Below are 22,262 nucleotides of genomic sequence, written 5' to 3' on the forward strand. Positions count from 1 at the left end.
CTTTCAATGGATGATTCTAATGAGATTATAGGAATTCCCTTCTGTCTAGCTAGCTGAAGCTGAAGAAATTTGGGAACAACGATTTTAAGAACTACGTACATCGTGGATGATGGCTAGCTTGATACCATCTTCTCCATTATCAAAGGCAAATGTTTGGATGTGGCTTTGAGAGGACAGAGATCTTTTTCCTTGTCTTGGGCTCGCTACCAGACTATGGACACACAATTTCCCCTCTCCATTTTACAAAGCTACACAGTTGCAGAATGATAAGTATGTCCACATTCTGGACATACTTCATGATTATAACTGTAAAGTTTCTTGATAATATCCCACCCTGAGGCCAAATGAAATCTCAAAAAACATACAGGGTGGGGCAAAAGTAGACCTACAGTTGTTTGTATGGAAAATAAAACAATAATAAGTAATAATACAAGAAACTGTTTCATGAACTCACAACTATAAACCTACTTTTGCCTCACCCTGTATAGTATAGCATTTCTTTTCTCCTAGGTTGTAAATATTTTCTACCAGGTTTAAGTCATGATTTTAAAAAATCATGTCCCAAATGAAATCTTTTGCCAGTCTTGGGCAATATCAAATATAAAATACCTGGTCCTTTCTGGCTAATGCCAAAGCCTGTTCTTCTGCCATTTTGGCTCTGTTGGCTTGGAATGTCTCATTCTGCTCTTGAAATTTCCGCATGGCAGCTGTTAACAAAGAGGCTTTATTTGAGATATGGAAACATTTCAGAAACAGCATCACAAATAACCCATGTGATTACTTTACAATTGTCACCTAACAAAAAGGCCAAGGTCACATAAATGAATTATGAGACTGAGAAAAACCTGATCCATCTCAACTTTCCCAGAATCGTTTGGCCTTAGTAATAGACTACCATTTTTGTTTGTTTCCTGTTGTTTTTGTTTTTTTGTAATAATCAAGTATATACATTTAGGGAGATGCCAAAAGGTAACTTTTTAAATGGTATAATGAACGAACACTGACTGAGTTAGGTAAGGTGCAAGAAAACACCAATGCTGTTGCTAAGTGATGGCTACTAACAATTTATAGAATTAAAAAGAAAAACAAAAATCAAAACAAAGCAACACACAAAAATATTTCACTTTGTTTCCCTTTAAGAAAAATTTTTTAGTATATATCAACTGAAAATAACTTTCTACTTCCGTTAGCATTTTCTTTGATTGGACCAAAGAATACCATATGATTCAGGGTAGAATAAACAAAATATATATTCTATTGTTGGAGGAGGAGTGATGACAGCTAGAGATTTCCCCCAGTTTCTGAACACAGAAGGAATGCAGCTATGGCTAGAACCGAGTCTCCTGATTTAGATCCCAGGGCCAGGAACTAGATTTTGCCAATAAACTGGTCAACTGGATGGACACAGCTTCCTTCTAAGAAACATGCCCGTAAGGCAACATGCCCATAAATACGAGTTGTATGTTACTAAATATCAAACAAATGTTATATCAACCTAATTAAGAATACTGGATACTACTCATAAAACAAAGATTTGAGCTGTGACAAAGTTAAAAATTTAACCATACACAATTGTTTCATTTAAAAAAACTAAACCCTAAAAATATTGGGGGGGAAAAACAGGAAAAAAAAAATACGTACAATCCTGGTGTTTTTCTAATGCAATTTCAAGCTTCTCTTTTATCTTCTGCAAGTTTCGGACCTGTTCAGCATAGTCTTGGGTGAGGAGGGTGACGCACATACCAGGAATGGACAAACATCAGGAAAGGAAGTTAATTAAACAAAAAATGAATGAAATGATGATGATTTTTTCAGCTTGAAAATGATTCCTGGTAAGGATAGATAGGCAGACAGCCTCCCAATAACAATGAACAAGACAGGCAAACAGGTAGTACAAACTATCCAAGGTGTAAATGGAGAATACAAATAGGCAGCTTTGTTTAGACTTGATAAAAAAAACAAGAATTGGGCCTGGATTGGTCATCAGAAATGCCCTGCTATGAAAACCAGTATCATCTCATTACTTAATTTCAAATCTCAGTTTTCACTTCCCCTTCCAGTCTTAGCAGGATAGATCAAAGGGAACTCCCTAAATAGCGCGCAGTCCGTACGACTAAGTAACAGTGGTTAGGGCACTAGCAGACACCTTACCACAGTATTGCCTTCACAGTGAAAATGCTTCATTTTCTAAAAAAGTCAGCTTCCTTTCCACACAGGAACTGAAGCTGCCTATGCCATTTTAAAGGTGAAAGTCAGAATTAATTACCTGAGTGGCCAAAGAAGATAGTATGGTATAGTGGAAAAGTAGACAGGCTTTAATTCAAATCCCAACTCTGTCAGTCCTTAAGCAAATGATTGATCCTAAGTATTAGTTTCTTCATTTATTAAATGATGATATTAAGAGTACCTACCTCAAAGGATGCATTAGATAATAAACCATTTTATATGCCTCATGCACCTAGCACACAGTGTTCAATAAAAGGGAGCTGCTATTGTTATTATTCATACTGAGCCTGTCGGAAAATACCCAGGACATATGTGAGCTCAGTAAATGTCAGTTCTCTCCCCTGTCCCTTCCTCTCTAACCTAAGTCAAGCTCAAACTATTCTCCCTTCTACATTAGGGAGGGTACATGTCATTTTATAGTTTCCCCACAACATTAAACAAATGTGCAGTTATTTCACCTGTGTTACTGAAACTATTTACACTAGAGGGTAAGAGGACAGTAACAACTGAGTTTAAAGCAGACTGTAATTAAGAGTATGGACTCTAGCCCAGCCGGCACGGCTCAGTGGTCGAGCATCAACTTATGAACCAGGAAATCACAATTCGATTCCCAGTCAGGGCATAAGCCTGGGTTGCGGGCTCAATCCCCAGTGTGGGGCATGCAGCAGGCAGTCAATCAAAGATTCTCTCTCATCATTGATGTTTCTATCTCTCTCTCCCTTTCCCATCCTCTCTGAAATCAATAAAAATGTATTTTTTAAAAAAAGAGTATAGACTGGGATCCCAATCAAGCAAATCTGGATTTGGATCCCAGCTCTACCACCTACTACTTGTGCGACCTTAACCTTGCTATGTCTAATAAAGCTACAGTGAGGACAAACTGATAATAAACTAACTAGAAGTTGGGAGCTACATTATGGACCTTTGATAACTGAACAAACACACAGATGTCACATAAAATTTGGGGAATTTTGCAGTCTACTGCTTTCACTCCAATAAAATGGGCATAAGGCCAATGGACAAAAAGAAACACAGAAACCACTAACCACTTCACAGGATGAAGCTTTCAAAATGCGTCCACTGGCAGAAACAAAATAAGAACTCACACTCTATCACAAACATGACCTGCTCAGGCAACGGATTTAATGGGAGTTGTGTAAATTGTCAAGTGCACACAAAAAAACACAGCAAGCGTTACTACTTCTATAAAGATGCTGAAGTTAGAAATACTATTGAAATGTGGCCCAGACCAGAATAACACTTACATAGGTGATATGTAGCTGTAGCAAGTGGCAACAGAGCACCAAATCCCTCTGGTGTTGAAGAATCCAACAAGTGTTGGTCATTCCCTGTAAATGGTATCCTCTATCCCTCTCCATCAGAAAGCAAGCTATGCTAATGGCTAAAGAAGACAGTCAAGTCTATTTTACATACACTTTTAATACCTTTTATATCCATGGCTGGAAACCTCAGGAGCAGAAAACGTAAGTTTTGTGTGCTTTTTAAAGTTTAAAACTCAGTTATGGCCGAAACCGGTTTGGCTCAGTGGATAGAGCGTCGGCCTGCGGACTGAGGGGTCCCAGGTTCGATTCCGGTCAAGGGCATGTACCTGGGTTGCGGGCATATCCCCAGTGGGAGATGTGCAGGAGGCAGCTGATCGATGTTTCTCTCTCATCGATGTTTCTGACTCTCTATCTCTCTCCCTTCCTCTCTGTAAAAAATCAATAAAATATATTAAAAAAAAAAAAAAAACTCAGTTATGAATTTACACTATTTGGTATACTAACAAAAGAAGGAAGAAAGGGGGTATAAATTTCTCATTTCTTTACTAAGAAAAGCAAAATACATAAAAATAACTGTAAGATTATACTATATAGCTATTTTATAAGGAGAGAGGGTCAGGGAAGGAAAATTGCCTTTGTTTGTTTTTCATGAGTTCTTAGACATACCAGAAAGTCTGGCCTCTAATTTCCGTATCTGTTCATTCCTTCTCAAAAGCTGAGACGAAAGATCTTCTCTGGAACTGCTTCCATCGGAAGCCTGTTGAGATAGACACAAGTAGTATTCATACACGGGTTTTTGGAAGTGTGAGACCACAGTACTGAACCAGAAAGCAACGACTTATTTTAAGTTTGGTTACACTTTGTGATCACTGAAAAGCTTAACTTACATGGATCCTAGCTCATCAACCTATAAAGCAGAAGCAACACTATATCCACCTACAGTACAAAGGAGACGTGAGACGCCAAACAAATAAATTATGGTATTGAAATAAATGATGGTGAACAAACCCATTATGATCTTATTACACCAAGTACATAATACAGAATATATGTTTTCAGTGATTAAAAAAAAAAAAAAGTCACTTTACTTTTCCGAAGCTAAAGTCCTGGGATAAAGAGGGAAAAGTTCTGTGATGATAAAGTGGGGAAGGCTAGTCTGGGAGGAAGAAACTATTACTGACATTGATCAAGTTTCAGTATCTTCATCTATGAAACGAAGAGATATCATTTTAAAGCTCTAGAGTCAATCAAATTTTCCTCAACAGTCTACATTATCGTAAAACATTATCTTTATTATTTTGGTCATTGCTTACTGTTGTTAATAAGTAACTTGTTTTATATTTTTACCTTTCATTATAAAATTTTTAAAAACAGACGAGTAGGGAGAATGGTTTAGTGAACATTAATTTTAACAATTGCTGATGTTTTCCCAAATTTGCTTCATCAATTTTTATTTTACTAAAGTACTTTAAATAACATCATGGCCCTGGCTGGTGTGGCTCAGTGGGCTGGGCATCTCCCATGCACCAAAAGGTTGCCAGTTCATTCCCAGTCAGGGTTCAATCCTCGGTAGGGGGTGGGGCAGGAGGCAGCCAGTCAATGTCACAATCTCACATCGATGTTTCTCTCTCTCTCTCCCTTCCTCCTTAGAATCAATAAAAATATTTTAAGATAAATAACAGGCATCATGACATTTCATCCTAAATATTTTGATAAATATTTCTAAAATATAAGGACATGTTCCTTTAATCCCACAATACCATTAACATACTAACAAAATTAAAAATAATAAAATCTAATATCTAGTAATGTTTCTCAATTTATTCCCAAAATGTCTTTCAAGGTGGTTGAACAATTCACTTTAAATCACTGACCCATCTAGCCACTTGCCCATCCACCATGTATGGAGATGCAGTACAGTGTACAGTTAAGAGGGAGACTCTGCAGGCAGAAGGTCCAGGTTAAAGTCCCATCTTCACCACTTATAAAAGTATAGAACTTGGGCCAATTATTAACTTCTCTGTGCAATGATTGCATATGTAAACTATGATAACAAACATGATGTACTTCATAGAACTGTTATGATTAAATAAATCAATAATTGTCAAGTCCCTAAAATAGAGCCTTGCATAGTTTTAATACATATCATCTATTATTAGAAGTTATGATTATTACTCTTAGTGACACATCCTATTCTCAGCATTGTGCTAATAAGCACTGGAATAGAGAGAGGTAAAACAGAGTCCTTACCTAAAACAGCAGCAGCCACAGTAACTGCTAATCATGAAATATGTGTTAAGAGCCAGGCACTATATTACAAAGTGTTTTATATACTGTGCAGCAAAGAGTTACCATCACAGACCTGAGACTGCCATTTTTAGCAAGGTCTGCTTGGAAGGTTAGCCCTTGGCTGACCTATGGGAACTTAGATTTTGCAAGGGTTCCCACTATTCCTGATAAGAAAGGCTCATTGTACCCTAAACTGATTATGCAAAAAAAAAAAAAAATATATGGTTTATGCTAACACCTGTTTTTCTTCCGGGAGTCTGAAATTTTGGTAAATGACTAGCCTCCCAATACAATCCCTGGGCACTGAAATGCTAATGATCTTCTCTGGTGAACATTTCACCCTGTGTCACCACATCTGTCTGAGAAACACAGAGCCTGAAATAAATGGAAGTAAGTGTATTGCCAGCAAATGGAGTAGGGGGTAAGTGTGGGACATTTAGGAGATGGAAGCCAAATATAGGGTATCCCAAAAAATGTATACACACACTTTGAATAATTATAAAGGCAGTATTCATCAAAAGACATTTCATTTTTAAAATTGAGCTATTAGCTGTTAAAGTCTGTATATATTTTTGGGGGGAACACCCTGTACCTGTTAACTGCTTGGACACCAAGAAGTGAAGGAGGAAAGAGTTTAAATGCCTCTAAGGTTTCTTGCTGGTGACTTGGGGGATGAGGTGCACATGTGGAAATGAAGTTACTGAATTCACTTTTGTTCATTTTAGAATTTAAGATGCCAGAGGAAAAACATCTGGTTGGAGAACTATATGCAGCAGGTTATAAGCGTCTGAAAATAGTGCGGGATCAGAATGTATATATATAGTAAGTTCAAATCAGTAACTTTAGAAGTCTCAAAGCAAAGTATTTCCTGAATTCAGGCCAATCTGTATGTCTGAAACATATTCGCAATGAGAGCCTTCATTTAGCATGTCAGCATGCAGGTATTTCTGCCTGCATGAAAGGCAAAGCAGGTATTTCAGTCACAGAACTCAAGAGTTAAAACTGTATCCTTCAGCCCTAACCGGTTTGGCTCAGTGGATAGAGCGTTGGTCTGCGGACTGAAGGGTCCCAGGTTCGATTCCGGTCAAGGGCATGTACCTTGGTTGAGGGCACATCCCAGTAGGGAGTGTGCAGGAGGCAGCTGATTGATGTTTCTCTCTGATCAATGTTTCTAACTCTCTATCCCTCTCCCTTCCTCTCTGTAAAAGATCAATAAAATATATTTTAAAAAACCAAAAAACTTATCCTTTAGCCTGGTGATCAAATGTGCACTTATTTATATTTCCTGTTAAATATAGGAGGCCAATGGTAATTTAGATTTGGTATTCTTATTGTTTCATCCCAATAACCTACTAGCTTCTGCCATGAAATCTGACCCAGGCAGGTAGTACAAGAAAGGAGGAAGATGAGTCATCTGACCATGGAAACAACTCAAGTGTCTATCACCAGGAGTAGACAGAGATAAACTGTCTTCAAGTGCTGGAATCCTATACAGCAGTAAAAATAAGTGGACCACAGCTTCATGTAACACAGATGCATTTTAGAAACATGTTGAGTCAGGGGCAGCTAAAGTCCAAGACTAGAGTATACAATTTTTTATAAAGCTCAAAAATAAGCAACATTAAACAACAAACTGTTGATGAATATATTCATATCTGGTAGGATATTTTAATAATCAGGGGAATTATAACACAACATTTAGGATAGTGTTTATCTGGAGGGGAGGGAGAGGAAGGGAACTGGGAAGAAGCATATGAGTAGCCTCAACAGTATCAATAATGTTCTAGTTCTTTAAATAAGTGACAGATGAACAAGCTGTCATTTTATTTTTATGCTTTATACTTTACATTTACTTTATACATATTTTTTACATATATGAAGTACTAAAAGCCATTTTGGGAAAGTTATCTGACTTTAAGGGGATCCTGCCATATGCCAGAGACATACTTTTAATCCTAAGGCTTAACATTTAAAGTGAGCAGCATCCTCATTTTTTGAAAACTTTCCAACCACAAAGGTTCTTTATGAATAAGGGACATACTGCAGTCAGCAGTGCCATCTTTTCATCAACTTTCCCAATAAAGGAGTGTACTTTGGCTCACTCCACACGACAACTCAGAGACCTTGTTAAGCAACAATGACTTAAAGTATTTGTGTCTACAGAGACAACAGACCGAAGTATTGAGAAATGAAATGTAAAAGAAGATGCACAAGATACATAGATGAAAAAAGAGGACAATGTAAAGAGTATGGAAAGGAACTCACAGAAACATAAGGAAAAAAAACAGAAAAGCATCTTAGAAGAAGAATAATCATATAATAACTCTAAATAATCTTTTAATTAAAAAATATACTTATTGGAATGATCCCTGAGGTCTTATTTTAAATATATATTGAGATGGTAACAAATATTAAAAACTATGAAGATACTTACAAAGTCATCTCCTGAGTCAGCTCCCATAGAGGCAACAGACTCCTTGCTCACCGACCGTGGGATCCTAGTAGCACCTCCTGGCCTCTGGGAAACAGCAGACTCTTCTGCAACTTTCTTCTTTAGTTTTGCAAACATTTTGCTGTGTGGCTATCCTGTCCTGGTGACCAGCTCTTACACCACCACAGCAAGTCTTTAGGCCAGCAACCAAGAATTCCAAGACAGGTGTCTAAAAAGTTCCAGACATCCAAGCTAGCTGCATTCCCTCTTAAATGTGGGTCACCTATGGCAACACAGAATCTATATCAGATGAAAGAGAACTCTAAGTTAAACAGTGGAGAGATTTCATATCTGAGTTGCTATGTTAAGCTTCAGGTTTCAAAATGAAGTTTCACAATTTTCCATGTATACTTAATAGAACACAATTACTAAACATTTAAAAAAGCACTCTGGTACCTCATATGCATACACAGATGAAGAAATTCAGTCTGGAGTTGGTGAAGTAATCTGCCAAAGACTATGTGGCTAAGTGGCAGGGCTGGTATCCCTACTCCCCCCACGGCCCCCAACCCGTTTGCCTCCCGCATACACCCCAACCTGAGATCAAACCCACAACCTGGGCATGTGCTCTGACAGGGAATCAAACCCACAGCCTGTCGGTATACAGGACGAGGCTCCAGCCAACTGAGCCACACCAGCCAGGGCCCTACTCTTTTTCTGTAGTACATACACCATGTTGGCCATGGCACATTAAGTAAAAATTTCCAGGGTAAACCTTAACATCACATAATGATTTTGAATCCTCCTCCCAATAATACTAACCACAGTTCGGTGTTGCTGTTGTGTTTTAAGATGAAGACAAAAACATGTAACTCAACGTGAGGAAAAGGTGCAATGGTGTTATGTTCCCGGATGGTTTGCAATCAGCTAGGCACCAGAAAAAGCTGACAACCTGGCAAAGGCCAGGCAAGGCAGACAACTAACTATATTAAATGGGTATCAGGTATCCTTACGCGTTTCCTGGAAACGCTCTGTGGTTCTCTTTAAGGATGATGAAAATGACCTCAAATCCGTCTCTTTTCATAATACTCAACAATGAGACCCAAACGCCTTTTCCTCCCGATGGTGCATAAAACGCGAATATCCTGGCTCGGGCCTTCAGTTCGCATGTGCTGCGGAGGACAGCCCAGCTCGGCTCCTACCATCCCATCGACAGGTGACTTTCTACCTCCGCGGGTCTCCCCTTTCGGTCCGTGCAAGGCTTCAAAATGTTACCTTCAGTGTCTGTCAGCCACCGACTCACCTGGCTTATCTACCAGATTTAAGACGGCATCGGAGGTCAAAGTTTTCTGTCCTGCATGAAGACAAAGGTAAAATGCATTGGCTATTTCTCCAAGCGTCAGGCCGAAACGCGGAGGGGGCTGGGCGGGCTGCAGAGAGCAGGGAGGGTGATGGAGGGAGAGGGAGAGACACCTGCCCCCGGCGCGGGCCTCGGAGAGCCAGCCCCCCGCACCTGGGCGTCTCTGTCCCGGTGATTGGCCTACGAGTTTCACTCACAGGCACAACATTGAAAGGAAAGCCTCCAAGAACCACCTCTCTCACTGCAGCCGGTGCCTCAACACCTGGGATCCCCGGGCGAAACAACTTGAAGGAAGCGACGATGTCCCGGGGCCCGTGTGTCTCAGGTGATTCTGAGTCGCACTGTTTACCTGGGGCCCTGACTCGCCCCGAGAGAGTCGCGGGGGGCAGATGGCTCAGTGGGGCACGGGCAGCTGCTTCACGCCCAGGGAGGCAGGCGGGAGCCTCCCGTCGCTCAGGCTCCTTCCAAACCGGCCGGAGCGAGGACTGTCGGGGAGGGCGGGACCCGCGCCCCTCCCCTCTCACAGGGGGGCCCTGAGGCCAGAGGAGTGACTAGTCGGAGGTCGCGCAGGGGGATCCCGAAACCGGCTCCGCACTCCCGGAACCGGCAGCCCGCCGGACCGCACCCTCGCCCTGCAGCACCCGGCACCGCCCCCCGCCTGGGGTCTGCGGGCACCCCCGTCCCGGGCACTGTGGGCGCAGACCGAGTCCACTGGGAGAGAGAGGGGCTGCCCGGGTCTCCGGCCCCCGCCCGCGCACCTGCTGCTCTCGGGGCAGCCGGCAGAGCCCCGCCTCCGGGCCTCTCGCGAACGCCAGGCCGCGTCACCAGCGCGAACGGCCGGCCGGCGAGCGGGGCAGCGACCCGGAACCGCACGCGCGCAGGAGCCGGAAGTGACTGCGCGGGGCCCGCCCGCGCGCGCATGCGCCGGGGAGCGGTCTCGGCGGACAGCGGCGCGAGCTCGGCGGCGGTTGGGCCGGACCCGCTGGAAGGCGCGGGGCTGGGCGCTCGCTCCCTGGGGCCGGCCTGCCACGTCAGCGAGCGGCCGAGTCGCGGATGGTGACTGGGTGGCCGGAGCCTTTCTTCGGCTTCTTTAAGGGAGCGGTGCGGGACGGGGGGAGTGGGAGGGGCCTCGTGGCAAAAGGGGAAGAACCCTATTGGTGCGGTGGGGCCGGCGTGCGGTTTGCGGGAGGGAAGGCTCGGGTCGCGGTTGCGCGGGGCCAACCGGAGCGTCTGAGCCTCTCCCGCATCCCTGCCGTCCACGGCCGCCGGCCACTGAGCAGTGGGCAGCCCCTCCACGTCCGCGCCTGCCTCGTCCCTCCCACGGAAGCCCGCACTGGTACCTCGCGCCGTGTGATCCGTGTTTTAACTTTTGTGCCCGTGACCTACTGCGGCTTACACGTTTTATACGGCCACCCAGGACACGTACGATGCACCATTTAAAGAAAAGCTCCCGCATTACCTAGTGCAGTCTGATACATTGCATTTCGTAAAATGCAGTATACTATCCACTGTCGGCTAACGGGTTTCCAGCCTTGACAGAAGGAGAGCCCAGAGGTAAGACTGCCTTGTACAAAGTTACAGTGCGAATGAGTAGCCTTCGTCTGGTCTCCGGACTCCTCGAAGCCAACCAGGCCAACCATTGCACACGAAGCTGCTCCTGCTCCTGCTCCCGCCCCAGACCCAGCACCGGCGGGAGGGCCAACAGCCTCCTCTCGTCCCCCCAAACCATCCCTCCCTCCGCGGGTCCCAGTTCTGACCGCAGGAGCAGCGGAGGGGAAAAAAGACTAGGGCTCAGAAGAAATATACAAACTAGGAGAATAAGCATTGAATCCACAACGCCAAAAGAGTTTAAAATGTCTGCGGTATTATCTGGAAGAAGAAAACAAACAAACAAAAGTGAGAGTCGAACATTTACGGTGTCAACCATTCTTAAGAAAACTTTAAGCAAATAATGTTTATTTTCATATTGATACACTTAATATATACGTGGATTCAAGATACAAAATTCATTTACAAGAGTTCACACCAGATGAATGTTAGTCACATTCCTAGAGAACATTTATCAATGCAAAAAAATGCTTTCAATACACTGACAACAAAAATCAAATATTCTGTAATCTTGTTATTCAATAAACATAAAAAATGACAATGTTTAACTTTCCATCCACTGGTATTTAAACGCCCTCAAGGTGGTAGGCACCATATAAAAGAAGAAAACATTGGAAAGACAGGGGCCTACAGAACCCACTCTGCAGAATCACAGTGTTTACTCTGAAATTCATTTAGTGAAGTAGTGAAAGGCTTGCTATTCTTTATGACAAATCACATATACAAGAGTCAAAAGTTATGAACTCAAGAAAAAATGTTTCAATAACCTCTCAATTTCTAAAATCAAATAAGTATTAACAATAACAGATAAAGCAGGAAAAGGCTGCTGGAAAAGAACATTACAGAAAAAATCCTTAAAAGTATGTATGGCTTAAGCAATCTGGAAACACACAGACAAGACTTTTACAAGACCACAAAAGTTCAAGTCAAATGATACAATATAATTTTCCCCCTTAGTCATTGGTAGTAAATAGCCCCTTCAAAATTTATTCTACTGATAATACATATAAAACTAATGAATTCAAATGGTTTGCTGTCTCACAGAGCTGAGTTAATGGATTTTGTTCTAAAGTATTAACCCACAATACCCAAAATTTAATACAATGAGCAACAAGACTACGTTTCAAGGATTACAGTAATTTGTGAATAGCTAGCTAGGCAACCAAATAGCTTCATTATTTGGACGACAGGTTAGCAGCACTTGTATAAGAACTGTTACATGATAATTATTGTGCTTCAATCTCTTGAGGAGAGCTAATAAATACAACTCTATAATCCCTATAGTGTTACAATTCTGTAACATTTCAGTTACAGACAAGCACAATTTTTAAAAAGTATTTCACACCACTAGAAAATCCAGTAATTATGGTCTCCAAATGTAATTTCTGCTATGATCGAAACAAGTGCATTTCTGCCTAATATCCATAATACAGACAATAGGTTCACCATTATTTTCAGGAAAAACAATCAAACATAACTTATTTTTAACTCTTATCTGAATATCTTAACCTTTAGTGATGATTTGCATAAAGAAAGGATATTCAACCTTACAACGGAAACGGCTCAGAGAAAATAACATGGCCTGAAATGACAACGATTTTTAGAGCAAAGTAAGAGATGACCTATAACTGCTTCATCAGATTCAATGACTAATGAAACCCCTATCTGTATTGGTGCTACATACCAAAGATAACCTATTTAGATAAATTCATTTGTAAGCTCTACTATGAAAATGTTAGGACATCGTACCTGCCTTTCCTAATATCTAAGACCTTTCGACCTCAACTAGAAGAAATCTATAAAATGTAAGACTCTCTGATTGCTGAATAGCTGGTTTATTAAAAACAAACAAAAAACAATTGGAGAACTAGCCATATGGTCTAAGTGACTAAAGGAACGTATCCAAATAACTGTAAAAGCCATGAAAACCAAGTCCTAAAATATTTTACTGAATTATTAAGTTATTTTTAATAAAAGATAAAGTTTTTTTAAAACCCCATTCTTCAAGAAATAGTAAAATTTTTACTGCCCTAAAATGTTTAAAGCAATTTTCCTTGCAGATTTTAATATATCACAACACATTTTTATAACTCAGGAAAAAAAATCAGTAACATGCAAAAGAGGGTAGAAATACAATTTTGAAAAATACTGTGATTATTTCTCTATGGTTTGGAAATAATTTACTTCAGGATAATCATATGATAATTTCACATTTTACAATGATTGGTCATACTATACTGATTTGATGTTTGAGATAATTTATGGGTCAAATTGTAATGGTTACTAATCTTAATTTTCAATCATGGACAAGTGGACATTTGCAACAGCTTCGAAAGAGAAAGTATTAGTAATATAACATAAAATTTTAAATATTCTTTACTGCAGACTTACAGGAAGGCTGGCAATAATTCCCTATCTCACTCTAAAGTGATATAATCACTCAGTCTATTAACTTTCATTCCATAAGCCAACTGAAGAGTAACAATCTGAACCCTAAAATTACCAATGTTTCAATAAATACCACACCTAAAAAGATGATTGTCTTAGGATACACTGGAATTGTCCAATATAGGAAAATATTCCCAATTTATAGTCTGTTCTGTGACCAAATTCAGGCTTTATGATTAAATGAATGTGGAGTGCAGAATTAATATACTTCAAACTATTTAAAAACTGACCTGTTCAAATATGTTTTTAAAAATCACAGAAAGTTAACTTGACAATTAATTTTAGAAAATAACTTTTAAAAACACACAAACGAAATTAACAAATGTATTTTAAAATTAAGATATGGTGCTTCAATCGATTAAGAAACTGTTAATACAGAAATGAAATTCTTCTCCAAAGTCAGTATTATACAAATAAATGAAAAATACCAATTTTGGCTTAAGAGAACATTTTCTATCTACAGATGAAAATATTTCTATGGCACCAACAAAGTTATATTAATACATTTATCATTCCCCAATTAAGGGCATGCTCCCTACATCATCTTTCTGACAACCCTTCTTTCAACAGGTGATGGATTCCATTCACACATCAATTATGTTTTCCTTCAACAGAAGGCAGGCTTAAGAAGTCTGTGTTCAAAAACTCAGTGAAGCTGGGACATCGTGTAACATTGTTTTGAAATCTAGAGTGAGGAAGACGAATTGCCTTTTAAAAAAGTTGTGTGTGTGTTGTTGTTTTTTTAAAGGAAAGAAGAGGAAAGAAGAGGAGCTCTAGCAAAAATAGGTAGGAAGTATCAACGCCTAAGAATACAGGAGAACGGGGGGAGCGAGGAGAGGGGGGAGGAAAGGCTTGGTTTTCTGTGCAATTCTTACCTTACATACCTGACAAGTAACTGGCTTTACAACTGTTAGAGTCAGAGGTCATATTCACAATGTCATTCTCACCTACTGATGGAGAGGCAAATGTAATATTTTGAGGGTGGTAAAATTGACTCCTGACTCTAACTTCTCTCTTTAAGATAATTTAATGTTGGATCAGATAGATTTAATCCTCTGAAGAAAAATGGGGTGAACAGTTGTTTTGCAGTTCATTTAATCATGAGAAAAAAAACCCCTCTAATTTCTGTGGTGACTGTATTCAAGTGTATATTAAACATCTTTTACCTGCTTCCATGCACATAAACATGCCCAGTGAAGACAGGAGTAACTGAACATTGATATTCTGTGATATTTCATAGGTTCACAAAGTAGCACCATACATAATCACTATCCTCTTATCTCCCCCACCTGTCATCTTTGGTAGAGGTTTGAAGGCCCAGCCAGATCTTAGAGCACACCACGCGCCTCATCTTAAGAATCCTACCCTCACGTGTGAACATACATCATCAATCTACAGAACACAAGTGGTCTCACAGAGACAAAGAGATACAGCTGGAGGCACTGTATTCACGGGAAGCATTTTCTCAGATGAACATACTCATCTTTGATATGCAGCCCCAGTAAGAAATATCCATAGTCAGTAATGCCACGACAGGACAAAAGTGATCACAGCTGCTGTAAATACACTGATTAACAGCCTCCTTTTCGAAATAAATTCCACCCCACCTAAGTAAAGCCTTCCCCTAGCTAATGCCCTCTTTTCTGCCTCACGGAGACATAAAATGAGACATACCAGTGAAAAAAAATTGTTCCAAAATTAAAATTCAATATCGGGTATTAAAATGGAAACTAGGAACATATTCCCTATTTAAAGGACATTTTCCTCTCTACTTTGAAATGTGATCAATTTTTTCCACAGCCCCTTGATTCTTAGTATAAATACTTTAGTACTCAGTAATACTCAACTATGGATCAAGAAAATAAAGGACTAATATAGCTTAAGAACCTGTTGGTATCTCAGTTTCACATACTTAGGTTTTTCAGGTTTATGTCACTAATTTATCATCAGTTTAAATGAAAATTGGCAGATGATTTTTAAGCTAAGCGTATCCAGCTTTCCGTTAAAGATCTTTGTATCCTAATTTCAACTCCAAATTAACCCATTATATCCAAACACAAGCCCCTCAAAATAGAGGCTCATGAATGAGATACAGCCACAACCTAATTATAGCAGCATGAACAATGCCACTATGATGTCCTCACAGAACTTAAATAAATTTAGCCCACAATGGATATGGGTATATAATATACACATACTATATCATTGCATACCAATATATTTACAAATATGTACATATATACAAAAAGTATACACAGAGATTGCATTTAGCATCATAAAAATATACACATGCCATTACAAATAAGAATTTCAAATAAATAAAGTCAACAAAAGAGCCCTCAATGTAAATACACTTTACACTCTCCAAACACACACACAGGAACATATATACACCCAAAATATCACCAGGAGACTCATACCATTGATATTAAAATCAAATCTTTTACTCACTTAGGGTGGGGAGGTGGTTCTGAATCACTGGCAGAAGCCAAGTTTGCAGACCTTCATACCTTACTGTATTTCCAGTCAAGAATGTTCTCTGTGTATCAGGCTGATTACAAGTCTCCATGGATAACTAAGTACAAGATTTTTCAACTGAGTCCAAAGCCCTTCTAAGAAACAGAAAGTTGCTAAGTCACAAAGATCAGAGATTAAACTTAAAGAGGAATGCTACAGAAAGATCCATAACTGATATACAAAAAAGCGTATTTGTTGATTTTCCCTTTACCTCAATGAAATTCAGTTCAGTCACCATCTAACACACCTAATCACTTTCAGGAAATTCTATTACAAGAACAGAAAGAAGGGCAGAAGCCACAAGTGAAGAAAAATAAAATCCAGATCCTAGATTTAAAAAATTTCAGTCATAACTAGATTGCACTTTGCTTTTATAATCTCAAAACATTTCAACTCGGTAAAAATATAAAGAGTACAATAAATTCTATGTGCTTTGAGAGGTTTTGAGAGCACCACTTCCTAAGAAGAAAACACAGACACACAGACACACACACACACACACACACACACACACACACACACAGGCTAAAATCAAAGACAAAATGTCTAACTTATGGACTATAAGTTATAATTAATAAATAAAAATTTGCTAGGGCTGACTCATTTACTGGTTTCAATATTTGATATTAAAAATACCATAACCTTTGTGCCAAAATATAAATCTCTTATTTCTTTCTTGTTCATTGTAGAAAACCTGAGCGACTAGGAAAGACTGGGCTGAGAGCAGGAGATTTGAGTTCTAACACTATCACTGTGAATAAACTGACAATTTTTGGGGGGCCGGGGGGGAGTACCTTAGATTTCTCTTCTGTAAAATAGGGAAGATAAGTGCTCTATCAACTTCAGAAATATATGGGAAAAGAAAGAGAAAATAATTCCATTGTGCTTATTTTTGTTTTGTGTATAACAGACTTTTTGCAGTCTTACACTTTCTATTCTGTTTACGGTGATTTTTACGAGAGGTGAGAGACTATCAGAATCTCCAGGGGGGGTTTGTGCAATTGGAAAACAAAAAAGTGCCCTTTCCTATTGCTTTGCTTTGTTCTTAGTTCCAATATTTTAGTTTCTATGAATTCTAAAAATAAATAAATAAAAAGCTTGCTATTTTTATATTTATAAAGGGGGGCAGTTTGCACTGATTCTTGGCCACTGCCATCTAGAGCCCACTGGGGCGATTGTCCTTTTACGCTGCTTCTTCCTTAATTAAAGTAACACCTTAAAATGTAGAAGCTGGCCTTGCTGGCATGGCTCAGTGGTTGAGCATCAACCTATGAACCAGGAGGTCTTGGTTCTATTCTTGGTCAGGGCACAAGGCAGCCAATCAATGATTTTCTCTCATCATTGCTGTTTCTTTCTCTCTCTCTCTCTCTCTCTCTCTCTCTCTCTCTCTCTCTCTCTCCCTTCCTCTGTAAAATCAATAGAAATTTATTTTTTAAAATGTAGAAGCTTGGTAGTGGGTACAAGGGGGTTCATTAAACTCTGTTTATATGTAAAACTTCCACAATAAAAAGCAAAACCATACACACAGAGAGAAAAGATAAATATGAATTGTTTGCACAAATGTAATCTCAGTAAGGCCTACCCTGATCACTCATTTCTACATTGCTCTTTGCCACAAAACAAACGGAAAAACTTCCTTTACCATGCCCTGATTCTTCTTCACACTACTTATAACTTTCTAATATAAATTTACTTAATTATTGTATGTATTGCCTGACTCTTCCTACTAGAATGAAGCTTCATGAAGACCAGAATTTTTAAGTCTACTTTGTTTGCTTCTCCAGTGCCTGGAATAAAATCTGGAGTACAGTTGTTCAATACACTTTTTTTTTTTGAAGGCCTGAATGAAACAATAGCTTAGCCTTTCCTAGCAGTTTTCCTCTCAAGATCACTTTGGTTCGCTTTAAATTTTTAACTACCAGTAAGGAATTACACTACTAGTAGCTTAAGAAGCCAATGTCATCATCTAAACCCTAGTTGTGATTTCTAATCACAAAACCTCTAATATTTCAGATTCTCTCTCTGAACTAGTTTCTACAACAGCTAAGATATTTTCTTGAATAAAAACTAGTTAAATATGATCTTGAAAAGAAAATGTTGTGTACACTAAAATCAGGAAAACTAGTTTTCCAGGTGACGGGGTGGAGAAATCAGTATCTTTTGGAACCAAGAATTCAAATTATAGAACCAATGAGTTGGACAGGATCTAGGGCTAATGCCTTCATTTTATAGATGAGAATGCTAAAAAGCAGCGACATGAAGACACCTATTAAGGGCATACAGCTAGTTATCGGGAAAGCGGGATTAGAACTCAGGACTCCTAGTTCTCAGACCAGTGTTCTTTATGCTAAACAGGTGAGGATAAAGCTCAGGATGTACAATACCATTTTAAGCATCAGAGAACAGGAATATATGTGTTAGGAATGTTACTGGCACAGAACTTTGGGAGAATTGAAACAAGAGTTCGGACAACTAGGCCAGTCTATTGCTGGAGTCTAGGTGAAAACCTTGGCGACACGAAAGCTATGAAATTTATTAAGGGGCTGAGAAAAAGAGAAAGTGGTCTTTATCTGATAATGGAAAACAACCCACTAGCAAAGGTAATCTCTATCCAGAATATCTTTTCCAAAGCTTTCTGAAATATGTTTAAAAGAACCAACAAAAATAATTAAAAATTAATGAAACAGGTGTGGCTCGGTGGTTGAGCGTCAACCTATGAACCAGGAGATTGTGGTTTGATTCCCAGTCAGAGCATGTGCCTGGGTTGTGGGCTGGATCCCCCGTGAGGGGCATCCAGGAGGCAGCCAATCAATGATTCTTTCTCATCATTCATGTTTCTATCTCTCTCTCCCTTCCTCTCTGAAATCAATAAAAAAAATTTTTTTAATTAATAAAACACCACAAAGTCCCCCAAAACCAAGAACAATAACTTCAAGATATCAGATATAATATCAGCAAATTAGAACAAGTATATGAATAACTCAGACCCAAGTAATTCTCTATGAAAACAAAGTTAAAAATATATAACGGTAAAATTTCCCGAGGGACATAGGAAAGAGGCACCAAAAGCAATCACCTCATTTCTCCTAGGACTGCCTGCCAGAGGTAGAATGTGAGCCTGTATATAGAAAATTAAGTAGAAGGACTTTGATTCATAACTTTCTGAGTGGAGTCAAAAGGGCAGGGGGAGGGAGGCAAATATCATAGCTAGTACCTGTGAAATTATGAAGGGGATGATAGGGAAAAGAACACAAAAATCTTTATATTATACACTGAGTCCTATTTAAAATAATAAAAAACTTGTGCGTGAATATAAAATATTAAGTACAAGAAGTTTTAAAAAACATCTTATTGCCAAATTGTCAATGCAAAACAACTTCCACCTTAGGTTACATAACAACTCAGTTGCCCGCAACTAAAATTAATACCATCTCTGACTCTGAAGTCTCACAAACTTTAACTCTGCAAAAAGATTATAAACTCTGTACTGTACGCCATGGACTTCAATCTAGACAGTCTTTAAACCTGACTGTATGAATGAAGAATTTAAATAGAATTCCTACTGGAAATACTGTATTAAAAAGCTGACAATCTGATTTTTAAGTGAAATATTTAAAAGTTGTTCTTTTACATTTCCAGCACTCAAAGTCTAACGAAGAAAACAAAATATGCAAACATATCTCACAGGACAGGATTCACACACTCCAGATGATATTCATCATTCTCAAGATCCCAATTAAAGCTTTAGCTTTCAGGCGCAAATCAATCTCATATAGTTTTAGAAATTATGACAGTATTTAAGCAAGTTAAATGATTTCAAGAACTGTCTCGATTATACTCTTCACACAGTTTCTACCTACTAACTTGGAATGAAAAGAAATATTATGGCAGGACTCTGTTCTAGATTTTTAGTAGTCCATGCTGGCTAGTTTCATCTCTGTGAACAATTACACTGTAAGGTCCAAGTTTAAGAGTTGGATTTTCCTCATTATACAAAAATAAATAATTTGCTCTTTGAAGAGTGAGAACAGTGAATATTTGAGGGTAGGGTAAGATGCTGGAGGCAAATATCCATACCTCAAAACCAAAAAAATAAAAATCCCCAAATTAAGCTAGTTTTTAAAAGACCTGAAAGATTGTATTTTAAAACAGCCACCCTAAACGTTTGAACAATGTTTTAGGTTTGTTTTTAAAATGGCGGTCCTAAATTAAAAAATAAAAACGAAGTAACACCACTATGTGTCTGTCATCACATTAGAAAATGGCACCATTTAAAATCTGTGGCAAATGAAAGTGTTTCGACAAGAGGGTTTTTGTTTTAATAGTCATCCAAGGTATTTTCAAAGAACACGTTTCGAACATCCAGAATGGATGCCAATTCCAAAATGTGCTTCTGGAGATGAGGGTTCTCCACCGTTTCATCCCTTGGCAGTTGTGGATATGATTCTGGGTAATTCCGTGTTTCCTAACAGGCAGAGAAAAGTCAAGTTTTATAGTTTAATGAAAGAAAATTATAAACATTAACATTATTGTTAGCATTAACAATATTAAGGAGTAACAATATGTATTTTTCTTCCATACTGGTATGATTCTTATTGGTAACATTTTTTGAACATATAAAATTGCTGGCATGTGACCACTTTGATCTTAAAAAAAATGATAACTTCACATGGTTCAACTTAATCTATTAATTTTGTGAGTTAATTCGCAAATATTTACTGGGGCTGATCATTTCTGGGAAATGTGGAAACTGTGGAAACCATACAATTGCTATTTGTTAGGGGAGAAATCCTAGCATATTTCAACAAGTATTTCTTAACTAAATGAATAAGAAGATTTGTGGCAGAAATTAAAATGAGAGAAAAACCATGAGAAGTACTGAGAAGGTCAAATTAATGAGCCTTTGAAATTAACTACAGGAGAGGGAGGTGTCAAAATGACTAAGATTTCAGGACTTGAGAGAAGGGTTGGGAACAACTGAGAGAAAGAGAAGTAAAAGAGAAGATGATTTGGGGATAGTAGAAAGTTTCAGGTTTTAGGTACTTTTTATTTGTGGTAACAGGGTAGTAAAAATAGAACTGCTTCTCAACCAGAATTTGAAAATTTAGGGCTGTATTTTCGAAGACAAGTGTGAGCAGTATCTGTAAACACTGATGTAATCTGCATGGAGAGAAATATTGCAGCCATAAAAATACATGAGATTTCTAAGAATATTAACAAAGAGTAAAAAAGAAAGAGTTCCTAAAAAGGGAGATGAAAGCAGAAAAAATAAAAAAAAGAACAGAAAAAAATAATAAAAAAGAAAATAATAATTCTGTAATTACATGAAAGCAAAAGAAGATGATTTCAAGAATCAGGTAATTCTCATTGGGAATTTTGTCTTCATTTGGTAATTTCTATAGACCATAATTCTGCCACACATTTAAAATTTTCTGAGGAAGTTGCTACTTTTCTACACATCTCACAGGACATGTCCTATATTCAAATGTCATTTTTATTTCTCTTATTCCTACAAGCCTCACTCATTACACATTACAAAGACCAAATTTCTGTCTTACTATACTAATTATTATGTGTGATAAAGATAAAATGTTCAAAACCCCTAAAAACAACAACAAAACCCCAAGAACTACTTGGGGGACTACTGTAAGCTCAATAATTCTCTCAGCTCACACAGGGATGGGAGATGTTTGAGTTCTGAGCAAGCATTCCCTGGAGTGGAGAGTATCTGTTGAAATCGAACATATGGCCCTGGCCGGTTTGGCTCAGTGGATAGAGCATCGGCCTGCGGACTCAAGGGTCCTGGGTTCAATTCTGGTCAGGGGCATGTACCTTGGTTGCGGACACATCCCCAACAGGGGATGTGCAGAAGGCAGCTGATCGATGTTTCTCCCTCATCGATGTTTCTAACTCTCTATCCCTCTCCCTTCCTCTTTGTAAAAAAATCAATAAAATATATATTTTTTTAAAAAAGAAACGGAACATATGAAAGAGACCCCCAAAGAATCACACTTCTTAGTTTTAGACTGAAATAAGTTTCTAACTATACGTAACACTACTCTAAATCCACCTTAATAAGTTTAAAAAACAAGCTGTGAAA

At 38.8% G+C, this 22,262-nt stretch overlaps 2 protein-coding genes across 11 annotated transcripts in view; both read right to left on the reverse strand.

Annotated features, from left to right (window-relative positions):
* GOLGA1 (golgin A1) overlaps positions 1–10,498 on the reverse strand; it is a 40,661-nt gene extending 30,163 nt beyond the window's left edge. For 3 of the 9 annotated variants that reach the window (XR_009447708.1, XM_059657998.1, XM_059657990.1), the window contains exons 1-6: positions 9,939–10,340; positions 9,533–9,583; positions 8,233–8,529; positions 4,176–4,266; positions 1,642–1,716; positions 610–707 (exon numbers count right to left, since the gene is read on the reverse strand). Coding sequence is in view for 8 of the 9 variants with exons in the window: in XM_059657998.1 (XP_059513981.1) it covers positions 610–707; positions 1,642–1,716; positions 4,176–4,266; positions 8,233–8,367 (399 nt within the window). In the remaining variant the exon portion in view is untranslated. The other 6 variants (XM_059657993.1, XM_059657995.1, XM_059657991.1 and 3 more) reach the window with 6 other exon arrangements.
* Positions 10,499–11,499: 1,001 nt separating this feature from the next.
* The window catches only part of SCAI (suppressor of cancer cell invasion), a 79,262-nt gene continuing 68,499 nt past the window's right edge, over positions 11,500–22,262 (reverse strand). For both annotated transcript variants that reach the window (XM_059657999.1, XM_059658000.1), the window contains exon 18: positions 11,500–20,627. In XM_059657999.1, coding sequence (XP_059513982.1) covers positions 20,481–20,627 — 147 coding nt within the window. In that variant the 3' untranslated portion in view covers positions 11,500–20,480. The remainder of the gene's footprint in view (positions 20,628–22,262) is intronic.

This window comes from Myotis daubentonii, chromosome 11 (genome assembly GCF_963259705.1).
Source record: "Myotis daubentonii chromosome 11, mMyoDau2.1, whole genome shotgun sequence".
Lineage (NCBI taxonomy): Eukaryota > Metazoa > Chordata > Mammalia > Chiroptera > Vespertilionidae > Myotis > Myotis daubentonii.